Source organism: Microcaecilia unicolor, chromosome 1, assembly GCF_901765095.1.
Source record: "Microcaecilia unicolor chromosome 1, aMicUni1.1, whole genome shotgun sequence".
NCBI classification, from domain to species: domain Eukaryota; kingdom Metazoa; phylum Chordata; class Amphibia; order Gymnophiona; family Siphonopidae; genus Microcaecilia; species Microcaecilia unicolor.
The window spans coordinates 622527225-622552779 of record NC_044031.1 but is presented as its reverse complement, the minus strand read 5'-3'; the positions used below and the strand labels follow the sequence as shown (position 1 = coordinate 622552779).

Below are 25555 nucleotides of genomic sequence, written 5' to 3'. Positions count from 1 at the left end.
TTTGGAAGTTTCAAAATACTGAGAGGCAGATGGAGCTAGCCGTCCTAGAGGCACTATGGTTTTCAGTGTTCTCTATTTCTCCCTGCTGGTAGGTGGACACAACCCTGCTGTGACTAAAGGAAAGAAAATTACCAAGGTAAGAACCTAATTTTCCCTTCTGTTTTTTTTCTTTTACTACACAGCTGTATACAATTGCCCTTCCTCCAGAGGAACACAGTCTATGAGTCACCAGATGCTATGCAACCAAATTGATTGAATTAAGTCTCTGGCAGTGAAGATTCAAAACACAATTCTAATGAATGTACCTTTAAGACAGACACCAGACTCACCAGAGTCACCAGATTCTATGTAACCAGATTGATTGGATTAAGTCACAGGTTTAAAATACTTGGCATAGGTTAAAACACAGTTCCAGTGAAATCAACTTTAAGACAATTCCAGTATAAAAAGATGAAATCACTAGCATAGATGTTCAATACACAGTTCAGTAAAAGTCCTTTTCTTGTCACTTGCAGCAGATGAATCCAGGAACTAGTGGGGTAAGTCCGCCTACCAGCAGGTGGAGATAGAGATAAACTAAAGGCAGTGATGGCCAGCTCCTTCCTCAGTTAGTATGTCTTTATCTCAGCAGATGGTGGATGGCTTTTTCTCCAGCTCCTGGGCCCAAGGCCTCTGAGGGTGCTCCTGGGCCGGTGGCAAGTTTGAGCCGGGGCTGGTGGACAGGTGGTGTCCCCTTTGGCAGCATACGCAGTTGCTGGGTCCCTGCTGCACCTCACATTCCCTCTGAACAGTCTTTTGCTGTTCCTTTCCTTCCCTGTTTGTTTCTGCCTCCTCACTAAAAAAAAAAAAGAGAACCATAGAATATATTTAAAAGAAAAGCAGAGAAGCACAGGGAAGTGTGTTTTTGCTGAGAGTAGGTTTGTGTTACTGCTGTCTGAGTCCTGTTTTCTGTTGCCTGCTTGTCTGAACCTGCCTCTAAGTGGAGTCGGAGAGTTTTTTTTCTTCGGCTCAGCTGTCAGTTCCTGCACTTTCCCGGTCCGGGGTAAGTCCTGCTGGGTTCCTGTTCGGGGACAGGCAGTGGCAGCGGAGGCGGTAAAACGCTGTTCCCGATGCAGGAAACGGCGTTTGGTGGTGGGCCTTGCAGCGTGGGGTGCGCTGATTTTGCGGGACTCGACGGAGCGGTGGCCCCCCCCCCAAGAGTGTGCTTTCCCGCCAGAGCCTGGCGATTCTCGCGCCATTTTGCAATCGGTCGCAGAGCTGGCTCCGGTAGCTGTTTTGGACAAAGCTTCTTCTCCGTTGGTAGGGGAGTTGGGGGGGGGGCATCAGGCACTGTGGGCGGTGGTGCAGGTGCCATGGCTGCGACCTCCTCAGTTGCGGGGAAGGATTTTTTGCCAGAGTTTATTTTGCTACTCCATCAGGCATTTTTGTTGAAAAGGGCCTTGCCTCCCCCCCCCCCCCCTCACGCGGCTGCGACAGCTTCGGCCTTTGATTCCCTCGGGGTCTGGGGTAACCAAGAGATTTTGGGTTTTTCCCCCAGAGGATTTCTCCTGCCTTAAAAAGCCTAGGCTTTGTTTGGAGTCTGAGGAGGGGTCCTGCATACGGTCGCTTGCAGCTTCCTCCGTGGTGGCTCTCTCGGAGCAGATGGAGGTAGAGGACGTGGAGGACGGTGTCCTCACTGACCAACCAGAGGACTCTTCCACCGTGAGAATTTTCCATAAGGAGGAGGAGTTCTCCTTTATCTCTCAGGCGCTGGAAGCCCTGAATATAGAGGACCCTGAGGTTGTGGCTTCTCAGGCGGTCAACCCCAAGATGGCTAGTACCAGACGATCTTCTAAGGCCTTTCCGGTACATGAAGCTATTGAAGAGTTGATTTCAGCCCAGTGGGCGGATTTGGATGGGGGGGCTGAAAGTAGCCAGGGCTATGGCCAGGCTGTATCCATTTTCAGCGGACTGTTTAGAGCAGTTTGCTCTACCTAGGGTGGATGCCCTGGTGACAGCGGTCACTAAGAAGACTACTCTTCCAGTGGAAGGTGGTGTGTGGCACTTACGGATATGCAAGACAGACGGCTAGAGGCCTCTTTAAGTGCCTTTGAGTTGGCTGCTTTGACACTTCAAGCTTCTGTTTGTAGTTCTGATGTGGGTAGAGTTTGTCTCAGTTGGCTACATTCTGTCATGGATTAGATTTCGGAGTCTAATATGCCGGGAAGTCCTCAGATGTCGCTGATGGATATTGGGCTGGCGTACTTGGCGGATGCCTTGTATGATTTGGTCCGTGCTTCAGCCAAACTCATGGCCTTGAACGTTTCCTCTCGGTGTCTTCTGTGGCTCCGTCATTGGGCCGCAGATATGGCCTCTAAGCAAAGGCTCATGAAATTGCTGTTTGGGGAATACCTAGGAAAGATTGTTAAAGATTTGGGGGATTCCAAATCTCAGCGTCTTCCGGAGGATAGACCCAAGTCTACTTCCAGGCAGGGAGCCTCGAGGTCACGTTTCAGAGAGACGCAACAGTATCGCAGCCTTTCAGTGTCCTCGTTTTGGGCAATGTTCTTCCTTTTGCAATGAGAAGCGTCCAGCTGGACCCCCCTCTCGTCAGGGGGCTCCTCGGGCCTCCCAATGATGGGGCGCAGGTCCACTTGGGAGGAGAGCAGATCGGTGGTCGGCTTTCTCTGTTTCTTCCATAGTGGGCCAGAATTACTTCGGACCAGTGGGTCCTCGATGTGGTATGAGAAGGTTACAAGCTAGAATTCTTTTCTCCCGTCACAGACTTTTTTCTGGAGTCCCGCTGTGTATCGCGGGCCGAGGACAGCGGTTCTGCAGTGTTTGCGAGACCTGCTTAAGGATAGGGGCTATCGTGCCTGTTCCTCCTCTCGAAAGGCACCCAGGTCGGTACTCCATCTTCTTTGTGGTTCCAAAGAAGGGAGGGACTTTTTGGACTATTCTCGATCTCAGAAAAGTAAACCAGTTTTTGCGGGTTCGTCACTTCCGCATGGAGAAATTAAGGGCAGTTATCGCTGCTGTTCAACCAGGTGAGTTTTTGACTGCTCTCGATTTGAGGGAAGCTTACCTGCACATTCCCATTTGGCAGCCCCATCAGAGATTTCTCAGATTTGCGGTGCTGGGTCAGTACTTCCAGTTTTGGGCCCGCCCTTTCGGAATGGCCATTGCCCCACGCACTTTTCCCAAGGTCATGGTGGTGGCGGCGTTCCTGCAGAAGGAGGGGATTCGAGTGCATCCATATCTCGATGATTGGCTGATTCGGGCGACGACAGCAGAGGAGAGTAGAATGGTCACCGACCGAGTGATTGTGGTGTTGCAATCCTTAGGTTGGGTGGTCAATATGGACAAGAGTCGTCTGGTTCCTACTCAATCTGGAGTATCTTGGAGTGCAATTCGATACGAAGCAGGGGAAGGTGTTTCTCCCTGAGGGGTGAAGGATCAAATTGCTTTCTCAGGTACGGATCTTATTGCGTCGTCGTGCTCCCTGAGTGTGGGACTATGTTCAGCTCCTCGGTTCCATGACGGCGACCTTGGAGGTCATTCCATGGGCAAGGACTCACATGCGGCCTCTTCAGAATTTCCTTTTGAGCAGATGGTCGCCGACGTTGCTGGATTATTAGCGATGCCTTCCTTGGTCGAGCCGGGCCAGGGACAGTCTCGCGTGGTGGCTCCAGTCAGCCAATTTGCAGAAGGGTGGTAGTTGTGGCGGATGCCAGCCTTGCGGGCTGGGGAGCCCATTGTCTTCATCAAGTAGCCCAGGGATCGTGGACTCCTCTCGAAGTGACTTGGCCGATAAATCGTCTGGAGTTGTGAGCAGTTGTGAATGCGCTGCAGAGTTTTCAGGACCTTCTGCAGGGGCAGGCGATTCGTGTATTCTCGGACAACACCACGACAGTAGCCTACATCAATCGGCAGGGGGGCACTCGCAGTCTTCCCTTGGTAGTGGAAGCGTCTCGTCTTCTAGTATGGGCGGAAGCACATGTTCAGAATCTATCGGCAGTGCTCATTGCGCGTCAAGACAATGTTCAAGCGGATTTTCTCAGCTGGGCTCTTTTGGACGCAGCGGAATGGACTCTGTCGGACTCAACTTTTCAGCTGATCTGTCAACGTTGGGGAAGACCAGTAATGGATCTCATGGCCATGGCTTGCAATGCCAAAGTTCCCCTGTTCTTCAGCCGCAAACGGCTGCCAGGATCTGCAGGATTGGACACTCTTCTCCAGCCATGGCCGGAACAACAGCTACTGTATGTTTTTCCTCTGATAGGGAGAGTTCTTTGTTGCATTGGGCGGCATCGTTCTAGTGGCCCCAGACTGGCCCTGATGGCCGTGATATGCGGATCTCGTTCGAGCACTCTCAGAGCCACCATTGTGACTTCCAGTGACTCCCGATCTGCTGCATCAAGGGCCAATTCAGATGGAAAATCCCTCCTGCTTTGGTCTTATGGCCTGGCTATTGAAAGGTGGCAGCTGAGAAAGAAGGGATTTTCAGGACCAGTCATTGCCACTCTTTTGGGGTACGGAAACAGGCTACTTCAGCAGCGTACGCGCGAGTGTGGAAAGCTTTCTCGGCGTGGTGTGCTTTCCATGGTGAATCGCCTTTTCGGGTGGACATTCCGGTTATTCTGAGTTCCTTCAGGATGGTCTTCAAAAGGGATTGGCATATATTTCCCTTTGAGTGCAGGTGGCCGTGCTAGCTTGTTTTAGGGGCAAACTGGATGGTTCCTCTTTAGCAGCTCACTCTGATGTCCGTTTCCTACGTGGGGTTCTTCGGCTTTGACCTCCTCTGCGGCAGCCATGCCTGGCGTGGCATTTGAATGTGGTACTGCGAGCCCTCCAGGATCTAACACTTAAGACAGTGTTTTTGGTGGCCATTGCTTTGACTAGGAGGATTTCTGAAATTCAGGCTTTGTCTTCCAGAGATCCTTTTTTGCATTTTTCTGAAGCAGGGGTGTCGATCCGGACTGTGTCGTCATTTCTACCTAAAGTGGTTTCGGCTTTCCATATCATCATGCTGATCAATCCATAGACTGGTGGGTTGTGTCCATCTACCAGCAGGTGGAGATAGAGAGCAAACTTTTGCCTCCCTCTATGTGGTCATGTGCTGCCGGAAACTCCTCAGTATGTTCTCTATCTCAGCAGGTGGTGGTCACACACAGCAGCAGCTCTGGCTAGGCCTCCAAGCCTAATTTTTAGGATTTGTTGAGTGCCTGGGGTTGAGGGCTCTTCTTGAGCAAGTGCAAACCTGGTGGCGCCAGGTCCCTCCTTTTCTCCCCCCTCCCGCTGGCTCCGTTAAAAAAAAAAAAAAAAATTTGAACGTCCTTAAAGGCGTTTATTTCGACGTTTATTTAAACGTTTATTGCAGCTACTCACTGGGACACCAGGTCGTTACAGCTCGGAGCGGAAAGCAGGTAATTTTTACCTTTTTATAGCGGGCAGGGGGTTCCCCGATTGATCTCCACATGGCCTATGGCGTCGGAGAGCGAGGGCGCAAAGAGTCGCTCCCCGGATCGCTTGAGCGCTTCTAGAGGGGATGCGGGGGTCTTAAAGTCTGATTCGCCCTTGTTGGGTGACAGTTTCGTGACCGATGAGTGTCCTGGTCCTTCCTCCGGTGTGGCGGTTTTCCCCGCCATAAACGCCCATCCCCCGCTGCTCGCCTCCGCCATCTTGGCCGGCCACGCGGCTCGGACGGCTTCTTCTTGGGCCGCCCTTGAGGTGGGAGACGTTAATGCCATGAACGCCCTTAATTTGGGCGACGGCACAAAAGCGGCTAAACTTAAGCGCCGTTCTTCCCGTGCGGCTCCTTCGCGGAGTGTCGCGCCGGACGCCATTTTGGATGCGCAGCATGTCTCTCCCCCGCTCTTGCGAGCGCCGGTTGAGAGTGCGTCTAGGGCTGTAGCCCAGGCTGCGGAAGTGCACAGTCTGGGGGGTTTCTCCCCCGAGTTTGTTTTGCTGCTGCATCAGGCCTTCCTTATGCAAAACGCTGCCCCTGCTCCCTCGGCTGGTAAAGAGGTTGAGGCCCCCGGAGGTAAACGCCCTCGGGTTGATTCCCAGGCCTTGGAGGACTTTGTCTCCTCCGATGTAGATGAGGGCAGCGTTTCTCCCAACGGTCCTTTGCGGATTCCTTGGAGGAGACGGATCCCCGCTCGGATGGAGCTGATGACCCCTCTGCAGCGCAGCTCTTTAGCTCAGAGGATTTGCCCAACCTGTTAGTGCAGGCCATGGGCATTTTGAAGATTGCCTCTCCGGAGGACGTCTCTCCCTCAGCCCCTGTTGGTTCTGCCATTATGCTGGGGACGAAGCGCCTGCCTAGAACCTTCCACGTGCATGATGCTATGCACACCTTAATTTCGGCTCAGTGGGATGTCCCGGAAGCGAGCCTTAAAGTGGCTAGGGCTATGTCCCGCCTCTATCCTTTGCCTGAAAGTGAACGTGAGGCCTATCTGTGGCCTACCATGGATTCTTTAATCACTGCGATGACTAAGAAAACGGCGTTGCCGGTGGAAGGTGGCACGGCCCTAAAGGACGCCCAAGACAGAAGATTGGAGGCGGCTTTAAGGTCGTCCTTTGAGGCGGCTGCTTTAAGTTTGCAGGCCTCAGTTTGCGGCTCCTATGTGGCCAGGGCGTGCCTGACTATGGTGCAGCGGGCTTCCCCCTCGGATCATTCCTTGAGGGCTGATTGGCCGGCCCTGGAATCGGGCTTAGCCTATTTGGCAGACTTGCTGTATGATGTCTTGAGGGCCTCAGCTAAAGGCATGGCTCAGACAATCTCTGCGCGGTGGTGGCTTTGGCTGAAGCATTGGTCTGCTGACCACGCCTCTAAATCCCGCCTGGCTAAATTGCCTTTTAAAGGCAAGCTGCTCCTTGGGGTCGAGCTGGACAAAATCGTGACCGATCTCGGCACGTCTAAGGGCAAGAAATTACCAGAGGTCAGGGCTCGGGCTAGTACTCGCCCCGGTACCTCCAGAGGACGGTTTCAGGAAGCCCGTCGGTACCGCCCGGGCAGGTCGGGCTCTTCTGCCTCCTCTTCCTTCAAGAGGAACTTCTCCCCCAAGCAGCATTCCTTTCGCAGAGACCGCCGTCCCGGAGGTGCTCCCTCCGGCCCTCCCCCAGGGTCTCGTACCCAATGACGGGGCCTTGGTCCACCCCCCAGTGCAGATTGGAGGACGGCTGTCCTCGTTTCTGGGCGAGTGGACCACAATAACTTCAGACGCTTGGGTGCTGGAAGTCATCAGAGACGGCTACAAGCTAGAGTTCTGCCGACCCTTAAGAGACGGGTTTGTACTCTCTCCCTGCAAGTCTCCGGTCAAAGCTGTGGCAGTGCAGCAGACCTTGGACAATCTGATCCGCCTGGGTGCGGTCGTTCCGGTGCCAGAAAATCAGCTTGGCAAGGGACGTTACTCCATTTACTTTGTGGTACCAAAGAAAGGAGGTTCTGTCCGGCCTATCCTCGACCTCAAAGGGGTCATTCGGGCCTTGAAAGTTCGGCACTTTCGCATGGAGACTCTCCACTCTGTTATAGCGGCAGTGAAGGCAGGGAGTACCTGGCATCCTTGGACATCAAGGAAGCGTACTTGCATATTCCCATCTGGCCTCCTCATCAACGCTTTCTGCGTTTTGCAGTACTGGGCCGACACTTCCAGTTCAGAGCTCTCCCGTTCGGGTTGGCTACTGCTCCGCGGACCTTCTCCAAAGTAATGGTGGTCATCGCGGCCTTCCTGAGGAAGGAAGGAGTACAAGTCCATCCTTATCTGGACGACTGGTTGATCCGAGCCCTCTCTTATGCAGAGTGCGGCAAAGCTGTGAACCGGGTGGTTGCTCTTTTGAGCTCTCTGGGGTGGATCATCAACTGGGAGAAAAGCCAGCTGCGCCCAACTCAGTCCCTGGAGTATCTGGGAGTTCGATTCGACACCCAAGTGGGCAGAGTGTTCCTGCCAGACAATCGGATTGTCAAGCTTCAGGCTCAGGTGGACCAGTTCCTAGTAGCCTCTCCTCTTCGGGCTTGGGACTATGTGCAGCTGTTGGGCTCTATGACGGCCACGATGGAAGTAGTGCCCTGGGCAGGGCTCATATGAGACCACTACAACACTCTCTGCTGCAGCGCTGGACTCCGATGTCGGAGGATTATGCTGTGCGCCTTCCCTTGGACCCAGCAGTGCGCAAGGCGCTGAGCTGGTGGATGCAGACAGACAAGTTGTCTGCAGGAATGCCTCTGGTGACCCCGGAGTGGATTGTCGTCACGACGGACGCCTCTTTGTCGGGCTGGGGAGCCCACTGCTTGGGAAGGACAGCGCAGGGGCTCTGGTCTCCTGCAGAAGCAAAGTGGTCTATAAACCTCCTGGAACTCAGAGCCATTCGGTTGGCGCTTTTGGAGTTCATCCTGGTACTGGCGTTGAAGCCAGTACGGGTCCTGTCGGACAATGCCACGGCTGTGGCCTATGTCAACCGCCAGGGAGGTACCAAGAGCGCCCCTCTAGCCAAGGAGGCCATGAATCTATGCCAGTGGGCGGAAGCGAACCTGGAACAGCTGTCAGCGGCCCACATTGCCGGAGTCATGAATGTCAAGGCGGACTTTCTCAGTCGCCATACCTTGGAGCCCGGAGAGTGGCAGCTATCTGCTCAGGCGTTCTTGGGCATCACGAAGCGCTGGGGCCAGCCGAGCCTAGATCTGATGGCGTCATCGGCCAATTGCCAAGTGCCGCGCTTTTTCAGCAGAGGACGGGACCCTCGATCCCTGGGAGTAGATGCTCTTCTCCAACAGTGGCCGACACAAGAGTTCCTCTATGTGTTCCCGCCCTGGCCCTTGTTGGGCAGGGTGCTAGACCGGGTGGCAAAGCATCCGGGCCGGGTGATCCTGGTGGGTCCGGATTGGCCCAGACGTCCCTGGTATGCGGACTTGATCAGGCTCTCAGTCGACGATCCTCTGCGGCTGCCAGTGGAGCAGGGTCTGTTACATCAGGGTCCCGTGGTGATGGAGGATCCCTCCCCCTTTGGTCTTACGGCCTGGCTATTGAGCGGCAGCGTCTGAGGAAGAAGGGCTTCTCAGACAAGGTCATCGCCACTATGCTGAGAGCGAGGAAGCGCTCTACTTCTACTGCTTACGCCAGGGTTTGGCGTACCTTTGCAGCGTGGTGTGAAGCAGGCTCATGTTCTCCATGCACTGCTCCAATTTCTTCAGTGTTGGCATTCCTGCAAGAAGGTCTGGAGAAAGGCCTGTCGCTCAGTTTCCTTAAAGTCCAGGTAGCGGCCCTGGCTTGCTTCAGGGGCCACCTGAAGGGTGCTTCCCTGGCTTCGCAGCCAGATGTGGCGCGTTTTCTCAAGGGAGTTAATCACCTGCGCCCTCCTCTGCACTAGGTGGTGCCTGCGTGGAATCTCAACCTGGTGCTAAGAGCATTACAGAAGCTGCCTTTTGAACCCTTGTCGAGGGCATCTCTGAAAGACCTGACGTTGAAAGCAGTCTTTTTGGTGGCTATCACTTCAGCCAGAAGAGTTTCCGAGCTCCAGGCACTCTCATGTCGAGAGCCTTTTCTGCAGTTCACTGAGGCAGGAGTGACTATTCGCACAGTGCCTTCCTTCCTGCCCAAGATTGTTTCTCGCTTCCATGTGAATCAGCAGCTCTGTCTCCCTTCCTTTCGTAGGGAGGACTACCCAGAGGAATACTCTGCTCTTAAATATCTGGATGTGAGACGAGTCATCATCAGATATTTGGAAGTGACCAATGATTTCCGGAAGTCGGATCATCTGCTTGTCCTGTTTGCGGGTCCTCGTAAGGGTCTGCAGGCTGCTAAGCCTACAGTGGCAAGATGGGTCAAGGAAGCCATTGCAGCGGCTTATGTGGCCGCGGGGAAGGTGCCGCCTATCCAGCTGAAGGCTCACTCCACTAGAGCTCAGGCGGCCTCGATGGCAGAGGCCGGGTCCGTCTCCTTGGAAGAGATATGCAAGGCGGCAACTTGGGCATCGGCCCATACATTCTCCAAGCATTACCGCTTGACTGTGGCGGCACGGGCGGAGGCCCGGTTTGGAGCTTCAGTGTTGAGGTCAGGGATTTCAATGTCCCGCCCTGGGTGAGTACTGCTTCGGTACATCCCACCAGTCTATGGATTGATCACCATGATGATATGGAAGGTAAAATTATGTATCATACCTGATAATTTTCTTTCCATTAATCATAGCTGATCAATCCATAGTCCCTCCCAGATATCTGTATTGTTTATATTCTGGTTGCATTTCAGGTTCAAGTTTAGTCTTCAGTTCCTGTTCAGGAGGACTTCGTGTTCAAGTTTTTCAATGGATTCTTCAAGAGTTGAGACGAATTTGTGTTACAGTGAGCTGCTGCATTCCTCTCCCCTCCGTTTTACGGGGCTGGATTGAGACTTAAATTCTGCCGGCACTCCCTCCCGCTTCGTGCGGCTGTAGGGCAGCTTTGTACCCTTCTCGCTTCGGCAGTGTTAGGGTCAGTCAGCTCCTTCCGCGGTTGCGGTTGCAGGATAAGCCAGATCCCCCCGCATCGGCAGGTGTGGTGTCCCTCCCCCGCTCCGCGGGGATGAGCTGGACGGATTCCCCTCCCCACTTGTATGGGGATGAGCTGGGTTAATTCCCCTCCCCCGTTTCGGCGGTGGTGAGCTGGGCAGAGTGTCCCTTTGTGGGTGTAATTCTCTAAGTGCTGAGTCCTGCGGATGGAGCTTTGATATCGACATACTGAGGAGTTTCCGGCAGCACATGACCACATATAGGGAGGCAAAAGTTTGCTCTCTATCTCCACCTGCTGGTAGATGGACACAACCCACCAGTCTATGGATTGATCAGCTATGATTAATGGAAAGAAAATTATCAGGTATGATACATAATTTTACCTTCCATGTCAATCAGGCGGTTTAACGTCCGTTTTTTTCGAAAAGAGGATTATCCGGGGGAGTTTGCCTTGCTACGTTTCCTGGACGTGAGGAGAGCCTTGTTTTGATACTTGCAGATCTGTAACGAGTTTTGACGCTCGGATCATCTCTTTCTGCTCTTGCTGGGATCGAAAAGAGGTGAGGCGGCTCCTAAGGCTTCCATTGCTTGCTGGATTAGGGAAGCCATTGGAGCGGCGTATCTGCTACAGAGGTGGGCGTCTCAAGTGGCCCTGAAGGCGCATTTTACACGGGCACAGGCGGTTTCTTGGGTGGAGGCGTCGGCCTTATCTCTGGAAGAGATTTGTTGGGCGGCTACTTGGGCGTCCCGTCATACTTTTGCGAAGCATTACAGGCTAGACGTGTCTGCTCGGGAGGATGCAAGTTTTGGGGCGGGAGTGTTGGCGCGGGGAGCGTCGGCTTCTCATCCTACTTTTAGAATGCTTTGGTACATCCCACTAGTTCCTGGATTCATCTGCTACAAGTGACAAGAAAGGTAAAATTATGCCTTACTTGATAATTTTCTTTCCTTTAACGCAGCAGATGAATCCAGGATCCCTCTCTAGTTCAGCCTACATTTTTTTCATTTTCCGCACAGTGTGGCTATTTTTTCCTTCCGGGTTCTCTTTTGCGGAGTTCAGACAGATATGGGAACACGGAAAGGATTCCGATTTCTGGATCAAGTTGCAGTTATTTCGAAGTTCTTATTTGGTTCTCTGTTTTTCAGAGTGAGGATGGTTTCTGGTTGTTATTGGTTTCATATTTTTGGCCTTGGCAAATGCTTACGAATAACATACTAACTGAGGAAGGAGCTGGCTGTCTGGCATCACTGCCTTTTTTAATCTCTATCTCCACCTGCTGGTAGGCGGACTTAACCCACTAGTTCCTGGATTCATCTGCTTCATTAAAGGAAAGAAAATTATCAGGCAAGACATAATTTTACCTTAAGACAATACCAGCATAAAAATATGAAATCACAGTGGAAGAACAATTTTAAGTTATAGGCAGTAGGATGAAGACAGATTAGAAACTTAGAGGTCAGGCCCTCTGCAAGTGAAACAACCATTTTAAAAATTGGCATTACATTGGCCATCCTCTGGTCTTCAGATGCATTTGATTTTAGTGACAGATTACTACTAGTAGATATGCAGTATCATTTTCATCTTGTTTAGCACTCTGGAGTATACCAATTGTTTTGCTACTTTTGCTACTCTTTAATTTGTAAGTCACTGTTAAATCCCATTTCTGGTATGGGTATATCCCACTTACTTCTTCCTCAGTAAAGACTGGAGCATCAAATTCATTTAGTCTCCCTGCTTTGACCTTGTCCTCCCTGAGTACCCCTTTTATCCATCAAATGTAAAATTCTTGAGAGGAAGCAATGATTCTCCGAGGACAAGCAGGCTTAATAATTCTCAAGTGGGTGACCCGCTTCCAGTGCGGGATTTGCAAAAGTATAAACAGAGCTTTGTGGAAAGCGAGACATGCTCCACCGCACATAGGCGAGTGTCTTTCTGCCCGCTGCACAAATGCAGTCTCCTCAGTTTTCTTCTACCGCTGTGAGGAGAGGGCGTGTTTTTTTTTTTTTTTGCTGTCTCACATTGCTTGGTCCTAAAGAGCTTTCTTGGTGCCTTTCAGCTGTTTTCCATACATTTTTCTCTCCCATTATTGTGTTCCTGTTGTGGAACCTCCTTTCTTTGTTTTTCCTTAAGTTTTTAGTGCTTTTTCCCTGGGTTTAAGTTTCCTTTATTTTTTTGTCATTAGGCTGCTTTTAGGTCTTGAATTGGGCTGGGAACTTTCCCTTTCTTTTTTGTTGTGCCTTTCCCCTTTTTTAGACACCATTGATTCATTTAATTTAGCAAAGGAAGTTTTTCCTTCCATGTCTACGAAAGTTTCCAGTGGCTTTAAGTGTTGTACTCAGTGCAGTTGGACAGTCTCTGGGAAAGACACCCATTCTTGGTGTCTACAGTGTCTTGGGCCTCTCCGTAGCCTCACTAACTGTGTTCTCTGTCTTAGCATGAAGGTAAGCCCATCTCTGGACAGCCTCTAGTTTGCTTCATGAGAGGTTTGCTTTTGTCAAAGCCCCCTGTCAAACATTCACCAGTGTCATGGGATCTTAACGTCGTTCTCACCAAGCTGATGAAAGCTCCTTTTGAGCCATTGAATTCCTGCCATCTGAAGTACTTGACCTGGAAGGTCGTTTTCTTGGTGGCTGTTACTTCAGCTCGTAGAGTCAGTGAGCTTCAGGTCTTAGTAGTGGATGCACCTTATACTAAATTTCATCACAACAGAGTAGTCCTTCGCACACACTCTAAGTTCCTACTGGTGGTGTCGGAGTTCCATCTGAACCAGTTGATTGTCTTGCCAACATTCTTTCCCCAACCTCATGCCCATCCTGGCGAAAGCAGCTTGCACATCTTGGATTGCAAGAGAGCATTGGTCTATTACATGGAGCGGACAAGGCCCCACAGACAGTCCGCCCAGCTTTTCGTTTCTTTTGATCCCAACAGGATGGGGGGCTGCCATCAGGAAATGCACCATTTCAATTTGGCTGGCAGATTGCATTTCCTTCACTTATTCCCAGGCTGGGTTGGCCTTGGAGGATCATGTCACGGCTCATAGTGTCATAGCCATGGCTACGTCAGTAGCCCACTTGAGGACAGCCTCCATTGAAGAAATTTGCAAGGCTGCGACATGTCTTCAGGCCACACATTCATATCACAGTACTGCCTTTGAGCAGGATACCCTATGCTATAGTCCGTTCAGGCAGTCAGAGTTGAAAATCTGTTTGGGGTCTAGAATCCAACTCCACCCTTCTAGACCCATTTTATTCTGTTGCAGGCTGAACTCTTATTCAGATTGTATGTAGTTTCAGGTTAATCTGTGTAATGTCTTCGCCTTTTGTGAGGCCCAATTGACCAATGTTTGTTGATTTTGGAGAGCCTGGATGCTAGGGATTAATAAGCCTGCTTGTCCTCAGAGAAAGCTAAGATACTTAACTGTTGCAGATGTTCTCCGAGGACAGCAGGCTTCATATTCTCACAATCTCTCCCACCTCCCCTTGGTGTTGTCTCCTTAGTTATTTTTACTTTATTTTTTGCTTTAATATTAAACTGAGGAGATAGCGTTTGTGTGGTGGGCGGGAAGGCATTTGCGCATGTAAGGTGGAGTGCGGCTCGTGCTCCATAAAGCTCTCTGTTTTGTTATGGCAAAAGCCGGAACGGGTGATGTGGATTGGCATCGCCCACTTGTGAGAATTTGAAGCCTGCTGTCTTTGGAGAATACCTGCTACTTGTAAGTATCTTCACTGTTTCTGTGTAGAGAATTGTGATAGTCCTGTTTTGTTCTGTTTTCTCACTAGATGGTGGTGTATTTGTAATTTAGGCACACTTTAATATATACGGTGCTGCCTTTTCACGGATCAGGTTGTTGTTTTTTGAGTCCTGGGAGTTAGTGCTATTAAGTTCTGGTAAGGTTCTGAGTATGTTTTTGCATGAGTTTGTGCTTAGTGTTTTGCAGTGGAGGAATTGTGTGCTGGCCTTACTAAGGTGACTTCAGAACTATAATCTAATTTTAATTTTTTTGTAACATCAGATAGGTTTTGTGAAGTAATCGTAGAATGTATATACACGTGTCACTTTTTTCTTCTGAGATGGCAGCCCTAGTGTAGACAGTTGGATGTAGAGGGGAAAGGGTGAGGGAAAGGTGCAACAGTAGGTGTGGCAAGGGACTTGGGGGCAGGACATGGATTAGGGCTGGTGTTAGGTTTTTCTCTGTCAAAATGTTGACAGTCCTCACAGTAAGTCCCTGGTGGGTACTAAATAGAAGCAAAAGGAAAGCAGAGTGCTTGAGTATCAGGCCACAGCCTCTTCTTCTGCAGTTCTGTACGGAATGTAAAATTTGAACCATATAGATCAAATTTTGCATTTAGTGCCAAAGCGGCAGATGAGCAGAATGTGGCCCGATGCACAGCTACTCTTCCCATTGTCCCACCATCTACAGCCTAAATCCTTTCTCCATTGCTAGATAAGCTACAGATCTGTGGGTGAAGGGGAGAGCAGTTGCCTCCAATCTGCTCCTTCCCTGCTACTGTGTTGAATAACTTGTGCAACATCTTGAGCACATTATAAATGTGCAAGTTATAAATGTGCATAAATAAAAATTGCAGTCATTCCAAGCTTGGCTCCTAGTTCCTAAGACATTTTTTGAGCCCTGTAATAAAATATAATTTGAAAGACCTTCTGCTTATGTTGAGTCAAATCGGCATATGGTGGTACATGTGCCTGTGGCAGCATGCTGTTGATACTAGTCCTGTGGTGGAACAACAAACACTGAGGCCCTGGAGTGCTGGTGCTGGAGACCATTAGCGCCAGACAAACATCTGTGTTTGCCTGCACCCCAGGATCAGAGCTGGCAAACAGGGGAAACAGCCTGCTTGCTGGTTCTAACCACTAATTGCATGCAAATGCATGCAAACGATGGTCTCCCACATTTCTCCCTTACGATCAGTGGGCAGTGGGCCAAATGCTAAACAAGGATGCTGTTGCCGCTGCAAACCCTAAGCAAGCTTGGAGCTGATGTTATGGTTTGCCAGCAAGGGAGGAATTGGGGGAGACCCAAGGTATGACAGGTCGGGGATTTTCTCCTGGACCTGTCAAACCTAAGCCTACCCCCTCAAAAACAAGGCCTGGAGGTCGACCTCCAGGTCCCCCACCCCCCAAACCGTAAAAAGACTTGGTGGTCCACTGGGACCACTAGCCCCTATCCCCAACAGTAACAAGACCCTGGTGGGACTGGGAGCCCTCCACACCCGCTCAGCACTCCCCCCCCCCCCCCCCCCACGGCCTACATCGAAGTTGGAGGAGGGAGGGACTAGCACTCCCTTCTTCCTCTGTGGGCGCCTCCTCAAAATTGCGATTCCCTGTCCCTTGCATCCTAGGATATGCAGGGAGGGTTTAACTTCCAGGTTAAGCCTCGCCCAACTAGTCCCTCTCTCCAACTTCGAGGTAGGCTGTGGAGGGTTGTGTGTGCTGGAGTTGGGTGTGGAGGGCTAGCGGTCCCACTGCACCACTAAGTCTTTTTAGTGTTTGGGGTGCAGGCTTAGGTTTGACAGGTCCAGGAGAAAATCCCAGACCTGTCAAACCTCTTCTGCTGCTAAACAGGTCCGTTTTTTTTTTTTTTTTAATTTGACAGCCCGGACCTGTCACAAGAACCCCTGCGGGGAGGATTGTGCCCTGGGCACATGCCCAGGCACAATCTCCCATAGAAGTATCCTTATGATCAGAGCTAGTAAATTTGCATTCTATTAGATCTGATCATAGGGGCATTAATGCCCCACGCTGTTCCGGCACTAATTTTAGAGTGCTGTTTGGAACAACGCGGGCTTCTGATTAGCTGCACCTGAGCCATTCTGGTTTGACTCAGTGCAACATTTTATCCCTCAGTCATCTAATGGTCCGCACTTCTCCTGTGCAAGCTTCTTGCTTCATATGTGCCTGGAAAAGTATTTATTACTAGATGTATTTTGGTATGTTATTTTCAAATTTTCTTTTTTCCTGCGTTATCAGTGTTTTGTATTTTTAATTTGCCAGTACTAATCCAAATTTCTACACTCACATACATTTTCCATTTTTTATGTTAAAATTTTTTTTTTTATTGAGAGCAAGAAACTACAGCAGAATTTAAAGACATACAAAACAAGAAATCTTAACTTCCTTGTCATCTATACCAGACCAGTCCAGACTAATGGGTTATGTCCATCTACCAGCGGAAGGAGACAGAAAATAGTTCCAAGTAAACCGCCCATAAGGGTATCGTGCAGCCTGGAATGTTCAGTATTTTCTCTGTCTCCTAGCGGATGGTGGACGGATCGTGCAGCTGCTCTGGATTGCTGGCTGGTAACTCCTGTCCCAGATTATTCTGGTGACAGTTGAGCCAGGGGTGTGCTGGTAGCCATGTTGGGGCTAGTTTTAGATGATACTCAGTGGTCCTGAGTTCATTTGCCAGCTAGGGTGATATCCAGTGACCCTGGTTCCCTCCCCTCCCCTACCTCCCCTGGCTGTCTTTCTAGCAGGGTGATGGTTGATTGTGGCATGGAGTAACTTGTCTCCCCTGTGGGGTTCTTCTGTGGTGGTAGGTATATCTGAATTTCTGTTTCTGAGGTAAGCCTTTATTTATTCCTGTCACTAGTGAAGAAGGTTATTTAAAAAAAAAAAAAAAAAAAGAAGAAACTTTGTTTTTCCTTCTTTCTCTTGCCTGTTACCTGATTTATTTTCAATGTATTCTAGGGGGTGCAGCTTGCGAAGTTTCTTTGAATTTCGCTGGCCGGCATCTGATTCTGATCTTGGGCCCTTTTGAGCTGGTACCAGTTGCTTTGATTTTTTTTGTGGGACACGGCTTGTTGTCTGGATCACGAAACTCAGTTGTTTTTTTCCTCTTCAGGGTCCTAGATGGCGGCTGGTTCAGAGGGCGGCCCCGTTGCTGGAAATTGTACCTTTGTGGTTTGGAGGTCTTAGTCTGCCATTTCCTAAGTGGGGGAAGTCTCTCACTGGCTACGTTTGGCTGCAGGCTCAGTCTTTTTAGGTCCAGGCTATTTTTCATTCCTGTCAGTCTTATGCGGCTGTTGGTCAGGTCCTTTGTCAGAATGTCTGGTCTCTGCTGCTTCTGGCATCTGCTTGAGACGCCCCTGCTATTTGATTCTTGTTTTGGGCAGCAGCTTTCCTCCCTTCCATAGGGAGGTTCTTGTTCTCTCGTCCCCGTGGATCCCTCCTGTCTGCTCTGGTTTGTCTGCAGGGTACTTTCTTTCTGGTAGGGGTGTGAGTTGCCCTTGGTGTGCAACTGCTAGCTCAAATCCCTGTTCTGAGTACCCTCGGGAGCGCCATTCTTGCCAGTCTTTTGCTTGGACTTAGTTCAGTGTCTCTTTATGGGAATGTGTCTTTTTGCTTCCCTTGCTTTCGGGCGGGAGGTTTAGCCTGGCACAGGCGGATTTTGCCTTTTCTAGTTTCAGGCGCATCTCTCCTGGCACATTTGGCACTCCTTTCTTTTTCTGTTCGGGGCGCAGTTCTTTCCTGCTGAGCAGATCTATTGCTGTGCATCTGAATTATCGCCTCTTAGCTCTGTGCTTTCTCTACTTTTCTGCAGGGAAGTGGCTCTGTTCTATGTCTGGAATTTGACTCTCCCTTAGCTGGTTTTTCCTCAGTTTGGTGTTAGTGGCCAGCTTCCTCTTTGTTCCTGGCCTGGTGAGAGTTGTTTCTTCCTCACTGCCTTACGGCTGCATTTTGCTCCCTTTGGTCTGAGGATTCCAGCTCCGTGATGCTGTTACACTCTGTACCACTCCTCCAGAGGTGCAGCCTGCTTGCGCAGGGTATGGGCATTCGAGGATGTGGTATCTTCAGGATAGGACAGTCATCTTGGAGATGGGCGTCTCAGGTTGTGGCAGCCATTTTGGAGATGGGCAGCTTCAGGAAGGAAGCCCATATTTGGGCGTAGGGCATCTCTTCTGATGGAGGCAGCCATCTTGGATCAGCGGCACATGTTTGAACCTAATTTCCTGCACTATTTAAAGCCCTGCCTCTAGTCCTTCCTTGCTTCGACTTCTAGTGCTTAGAGGTCGTGGTCTATGTCTGTGTTATACAGCCGGCTATCTTTGCTTCTGTGATTCCTGTGTACCAGACCCTGGATTGTTGCCTGACTACGCGCTGTGTTGCTGCCTGCCTAGACCTCGGACTGTTTCTCTGACTATTTGCTGCGCTGCTGATTCCTTGGCTCCTGGACGGTGTCTGCTTTCTCTGCCTGTCGGGTCAGTGGCCGTGCAACCCCGCCAGTTCCGGAAGTCCTTGTGGCCGCCTGCACCTGGGGGCTCAACTCTCAGGGAACGGCGGTCGCTTCCCAGGTGAAGCTAGGGGTTGTCTAGCTGCCTGACCGAGTGCGGTGTTACTCCATCTTCGCCGTGCTCAGTCAGGGCACAAGGGCTCACATTCCCAAACATAACAGATGCTTACCTCCCTCTTGGTGGGAGTTCTTTCTCTACGTTGACTGCTGCTCCGTATCGGTTGCCTAGGAGGGCGGTCATTGTGACTCAGAGACCACTTGAGGGCCGAGAGTGTTTCTTGGGCATGGGGCTTTCTCTTGTAGTTTTAGAGGCATATTTTCAAAGCACTTAGCCTTCCAAAGGTCTATAGGTTTCTATGGAACTTTGGAAGGCTAAGTGCTTTGAAAATATGCCTCTTAGTCTCTCTGGGCCAGGGGAGTGCAGCGCCAGGTCTGCATTTCCACAAGTTGTACTCCTTTCCTGTTGGCCTCCTGGCAGCACCTTTTTCTCTGTCTGTTCCCCAGGACTCCATCTACGCATATTGCTTGTTGAGCACAGCTCCATCGCTGCGTGTTGACAGCTCCATTGCTGCACGTTGAGCACGGCTCCATTGCTGCATGTTGAGCACGGCTCCATTGCTGCATGTTGAGCACAGCTTCATTATTCCATGCATTCCACCGTTCCATGTTGGGCATGGCTCCATCGCTGCATTCTGGGCACAGTTCCAGGTTGGCTTTAGCTTCATCACTGTATGTTGAGGACAGCTCTATCATGGCATGTTGAGTGAAGTTCCTTCGCTGCTTATTCTGCAACCTTTCATCTCTGCATGTTGAACGCAGCTCCATTCTCGCATGTTGAGTGTTGTTCTTTCTCTGCAGATCTTAGCGTGGGGCACAGTCCTGTGTCTGCGTGTAGAACACAGCTCTGTGTCTGCCTATGGAACGCAGCTCCTTGTCTGTGTGTGGCATGTAGCTCTCTCTTTGCGTATGGAACGCAGCTTCTTGTCTGTGTGCAGAGCGCAGCTCCACCACCTGTTGAGTGTAGCTCCATCTCTGTATGTTTAGCACAACTCTTCTCTGCAAATTGGGTGAAGTGGAGCACAGCTCTGCAGGTGCTACATAGCTTCATGTCTGCGTAGGAAGCATAGCTCTGTGCTTGCATCCGGAGCGCAGCTCCTTGTTTGCTTGTGGAAAGCAGCTCCTTGTCTGCGTTATGTACACAGTTCCATCGCTACCGCAGCTTCAGTTCTGCAGGTACCTCTAACATCCAGCTCTTTCAGTGGGGCACTGCTCATCCTCTGTCTGTTACTCTGCTTGTTCAGTGCATTTCTATCTTTGCCAGATGTGTGCAACTCTTTGTCTGCCTGTGGTGTGTGGCTCAGTTTGTGTGCTTTGAGTGCAAATCCGTTTGTTCTCATTGAGCACGGATCCTACTCTGCCTGATGAGCGCAGCTTCTTTTCTGTCCCTTGAGCACAGTTCAGTCTCTGACTGTGGAGCATATTTTCACCTTTGCCTGTTGGGCACTGTTTCACCTTGTTGGTCAACCCCAGCTTTTTTCTGCGGTTTGGATACAGTAACTTCTCGACAGCTGTGGCATGCTGCAGTTTAGACTGCTAGACAAGCCTGTCTTGTCTCCTGTTAGCTACCATTCCTGTGGCACCTTTTCTTGCCGTAGCCTCTTGGTGGCTGACGAGAAGCTTCTCCATTGCTGGAGTTTGAATTAGTCTCTGCTCCTTTTGTGGCCTCTTGGCACCTTGGGGGGTCTTTTCTCCACAGTGTGGCTCTCAACTCTCTTTTTTTGTCTCCTTTTGTTCTCTTGGCTCTGTTCTTTCATCCCTAAGTCCAGAGCGAGCTGGTTGATGAGTACTCTTTCTACGGTTGTACCCTGGTATGCTGCTGCCCTTTTCTTCATGGTTCTGGAGAAACTAGCACTCCAGTTAGTTGGTTCTCTCGACTCTGGAGTCTTTTCTTGTTCTGTGGAGTTTGATTCTCTCACTAGGCGCAGGTCTGGGTGGTTCCTGGGCCTTGCTTCCTTTCTTCTATGAGGTGTGGTGCACTGTTTGGGGTTGCGTACTCCTAGTACTTGTTAGGGTCGCTTCATCCAACCATCTTGCACTCAAGGCAGACCGGCAGGTTTAGGAGTTAGTCTTTGTCCTGCCAGGGTTTGGAGACAGTTCTTCTCCTTGTTGCTCGGATACAACTGTTCCCTTCCTTCCAAGGGGGGGGGGGGGGGGGGGTCCTTTAGCATGAGTATCTTTTGCTGCTTCTTTTACTACTCTCGGGACAGGGGTATGTAGTTTTTCTTTTGCTTAGGACATTAGTTTTACGTCCTACAGCTTCAGTTCCTTTTCTAGTGTCTAATTCTGTTCCATTTTGGTGGCCTGGTGGTTCGGATATTCGAATCCTTTTCTGCTGATCAGTTTTTTTGCTGTGTCTATAGCTTTGTTGATTTTTCAACCTTCTGCATTCTTCTCCCCCCCCCCCCCCCCCCCTCTTTGGGAAACTGCTTTGCTACATCCCATTAGTCTGGACTGCTCTGGTATAGATGACAAGGAAGGAAAAATTATGTTCTTACCTGATAATTTTATTTCCTTTAATCATACCAGACCAGTCCAGATGCCCTCTCTGGCTAAATTCTGTCAAGAGTGTTGTTTTCTTTAGGTATCCCTGGCTGTTCCACGATGCTTCAATACAGTGGGATGTCCTACAGCACTGCCTACTTCATCTTTTCTATTCAGTCTCCTGCCACTTGTTGTTGTGCCAGCTCTGTATGACTCCTGTTACTTGGCATCAGGGGCGTAGCAGCTATGGGGCCACGGGGGCCTGGGCCCCCATAGATTTGGCCTTGGACCCCCCTGCCGATGACCCTCTCAAACCCCCACCGCCAACCCGCTGCCTTTGCTGGCAGGGGACCTCAACCCCCGCCAGGCGAAGTCTTCTTCCTTCGATTGTTGTCTTAGTCTGATGTCCTGCAGGGCTCCGTTCTGTTCTGTGAGTCTGACGTCTTGCCTGTTGTACGTGCAGGACGTCAGACTGAGAAACCAAACGAAGGAAGAAGACTTCGGCTGGTGGGGGTTGGGGTCCCCCGCCAGCAAAGGTAGGTGACGGCGGGCGGGGGGGGTCGAGAGGGTCGTCTGCAGGGGGGGAGTCAAAGTTGTTGGAGGTGTCGGCAATGGCGGGGGGGGGGGCTAAAATGTGCTCCCTCACCTCGTCTCTGGACCCCCCCCCCCTACCGCTGAAGTCTGGCTATGCCCCTGCTTGGCATCACGGAGTTCTTTCCCCGGATGAGGGGAGGTTGCAGTTGCCTTTAGCCAAGCAGGAACAGTGAGGTTCTGCATATTGGCTCCAAGAGTTTGCCTGTTTGGTATTAACTGTATTTTCTTCTAGACTTCAGAGCACCATTGCTTGGCTATTCGAAATACTGAATATTCCAGGCTGCACGATACCCTTAAGGGGCGGTTTATGTGAAACTATTTTCTCTGTCTCCTTCCGCTGGTAGATGGACATAACCCATTAGTCTGGACTGGTCTGGTATGATTAAAGGAAATAAATTTATCAGGTAAGAACATAATTTTTCCATACACAATGAACTTCCAGTTGAACAATAACAAAGAAGGAATTCTAAAAGTTTCAACTTCAAAATTCAACCCCCAAGTAATCACATGAGATGCCTGGACTCTTACAGAATCCTAAGTTTATCAATAGAAATCAAACAAAATAAAACATGGAAAAGAAAATAAGATGATACCTTTTTTATTGGACATAACTTAATACATTTCTTGATTAGCTTTCGAAGGTTGCCCTTCTTCGTTAGATCGGAAATAAGCAAATGTGGTAGCAGATAGTATATATAAGTGAAACATCCAAGCATTGATTTGACAGTCTGACAGGGTGGGAGGGTGGGGGTGGGTAGAATTTTTTGGACACCACAGTCTTAATCAGTGATGGCTGTATGCAAACATCTATATACAAGAAACCCACAGACAGATGCAGCTACCGTCACAACTCCAGCTTCCATCCTTAACATACAAAAAGATCTATTATTTACAGCCAAGCCACAAGATACCACCGTATCTGCTCGGACCCAGGGGATAGAGACAGACACCTTGAAACCCTGACTGCATCCTTCAAACAGAAAGGCTACAACCCCAAAATAATCTCCAAGAATATTGCCTCCTCCCTCAAAACACCCAGGGAAAATCTTCTACAGTACAAAGAAAAAAAAGCCACAGACAGAATCCCCCTTGTAGTGACATACAACCCAGAGCTGGAGAAACTGAGGAAAATCATAAGAGACCTACAGCCTCTACTCCAGGAAGATGAATTACTGAAAGAGATATTCCCATCCCCACCAGTGCTGGCCTTCCGACAGCCACTCAACTTAAAACACAAGCTAATCAGAAGTAAACTCCCAACACAGACTGAAAAGGAAAAGAAGGGCTCATTTCCCTGTAATATATCCAGCTGCAAGCTGTGCCAAAACATTTCACAGGACCCCACAGTTATTCACAAAGGAAAAATATTCAACATAAAGGAATCTTTCACATGCTCATCTTCCAATGTGGTATGTATCATTCAGTGTAAAAAATGTAACGAAGGATGCTATATTGGAGAAACAGGCCAGATTCTTAAGACAAGATTTAATCTGCACAGACATCACATGAAGATAGCCGGTGCCAGTCAGGTTCCCACCCCGGTGGGCTAGCATTTTACAAGACCAGGACACTGCACCACTGGCCACCTTTAAATCTAGACTGAAAGCCCACCTCTTTAACATTGCTTTTGACTCGTAACCACTTGTAACCACTCGCCTCCACCTACCCTTCTCTCTTCCTTCCCGTTCACATTAATTGATTTGATTTGCTTACTTTATTTATTTATTTTTGTCTATTAGATTGTAAGCTCTTTGAGCAGGGACTGTCTTTCTTCTATGTTTGTGCAGCGCTGTGTACGCCTTGTAGCGCTATAGAAATGCTAAATAGTAGTAGTAGTAGTAATTTCATAGTAAGAATCCTGAAAGGTAACTTTAAAACAATACAGGAACGTAAGACCTTTGAAGTCAGAATGATTGAATATTTTGACACCCAGGACTTAACAAGGATCTGTGTTTTCTAGCCCATTATAAACCATAAAATTATATTTCTCTGTTTATCACCCTCCTCTTACCTATCCACACCCATCCTGTTAGAATATCAATGAAATGCTTTGATGTCCCCATGCATACCTCCTACCCACCCTGTCAGACTGTCAAAGTAATGCTTGGCTGTTTCACTTATATATACTGTCTGCTACCACATTTGCTTATTTCCGATCTGACGAAGAAGGGCAACCTTCGAAAGCTAATCAAGAAATGTATTGTTATGTCCAATAAAAAAGGTATCATCTTATTTTCTTTTCCATGTTTTATTTTGTTTGATTTCTATTGATAACCTTAAGAGTGGACTAACACGGCTACCACACCTCTCTACTTAAGAATCCTAAGTGAAACCCCCCACCCCTCTACATTCATTTTTTATTTTTATAAATATCCATGTGGCCGGTAACTGAGTCTCTAACATAGAGAGGACAAGTTTAGTGCCTGGAGAACTGAGAGCAGGGAACTGACTGAACTTTTTCCACTTGTATTTCCATGTTTTTAAAAATTTGGAACTGCGAGTTTGGTATCCCAGAGGTTCAGGATATGTTTTCTGTAGACAGTGAGAATACTAACCAGCCTTTCTGTTTTTTATTTCAGAGTGGTGATTCAATAAAGATAGAAAATGGCCAGAGCACAGCATCTAAGTTGGGGCTTCCCCCTCTTACCCCAGAACAGCAGGAGGCCCTGCAGAAGGTTAGTGTTCCTGTCCATACCCTATAATCCAGCAAACCAGTTCTAACATCTTACAGGATGTAGGGATTTTTGTGTTAAGATTTCCTAAAGAGCTTCATAGCACTGGTCATCATGTCAGGAAAAACAAAGTAGAAACATCCTAGAAGCCACTCCAGAGTCACTTTAGATAACCACAGAGACCTAAGAACCTGCTGCTTTTGTGGTGCTGATGGTATATAAGAGCCATAAGACTCACTAGTGTAATTCCATACCCCTCAGTTATCTTTGGCTTTGCATTCACCTTTACCTTCTCATCTAATCTTACATGTGAATCATGCCTTTTCAGTTCCAAAGGGTTGCCTTAAGTGGCTTGAAACATATATTAAAATACAAATGCCTTGTCATTCTGTTAGACCAGTCCAGACGAGTGGGTTATGTTCTCCAGCCATAGTGTTAAGAGGTAGTGCAGCCCTGAAACCTGCCAGCATTTCTCTGCCTCCAGCAGATGGTGCAGCAGGTTTCTGCCACCTTGTAGTTGAGTCCCTGACCAGTGGGAATTCAAGCATCAGTCTATAGACCATTGCCCAGATTCTCGACCCCTGAATCTTGACTAAGTGCAAGTTGTTGGGGGGGTCCCTTCTCTCTCCATTCCCCCCATTTTTGCCTGCAGTGGTCATTGCCCTGGCTGAGGATGTTACATTTGGTTCCTTCGATTGCTCCCTCCCTTCAGGCTGCCTGGATCTACCATAGATTTTTTTTTAATTGTTTTTATTAACTTTTTCTTTACATAACATCAACACAGCCCAACATATAAATCTAGGCACTTTCTCATATATGTATCATCAAAATCCCTCCCCCCCACCCCCCGGGTCTACCATAGATTTAATAAAAAAAAAAAAAAAGAGAGAGCGAGAAAAGCTTTATTTCTCTTTGATCTTGACGAGCAGTACTATCAGGGAGAGGTCTCAGAATGGGACCTTGGGCAGCGGGAGATATCACCAGCACATGGATCCTGTTGCAAAGGTGATAGGAGGTGAAGTGGTCTGTGCTAAA

At 49.4% G+C, this 25555-nt stretch overlaps 1 protein-coding gene across 1 annotated transcript in view; it reads left to right on the top strand.

The window, feature by feature from the left end:
* PUF60 (poly(U) binding splicing factor 60) overlaps positions 1 to 25555 on the top strand; it is a 303002-nt gene that overhangs the window by 33807 nt on the left and 243640 nt on the right. The window contains exon 2 of the mRNA XM_030220385.1: positions 24428 to 24523. Within this exon, the coding sequence (XP_030076245.1) occupies positions 24428 to 24523 (96 nt within the window). The remainder of the gene's footprint in view (positions 1 to 24427; positions 24524 to 25555) is intronic.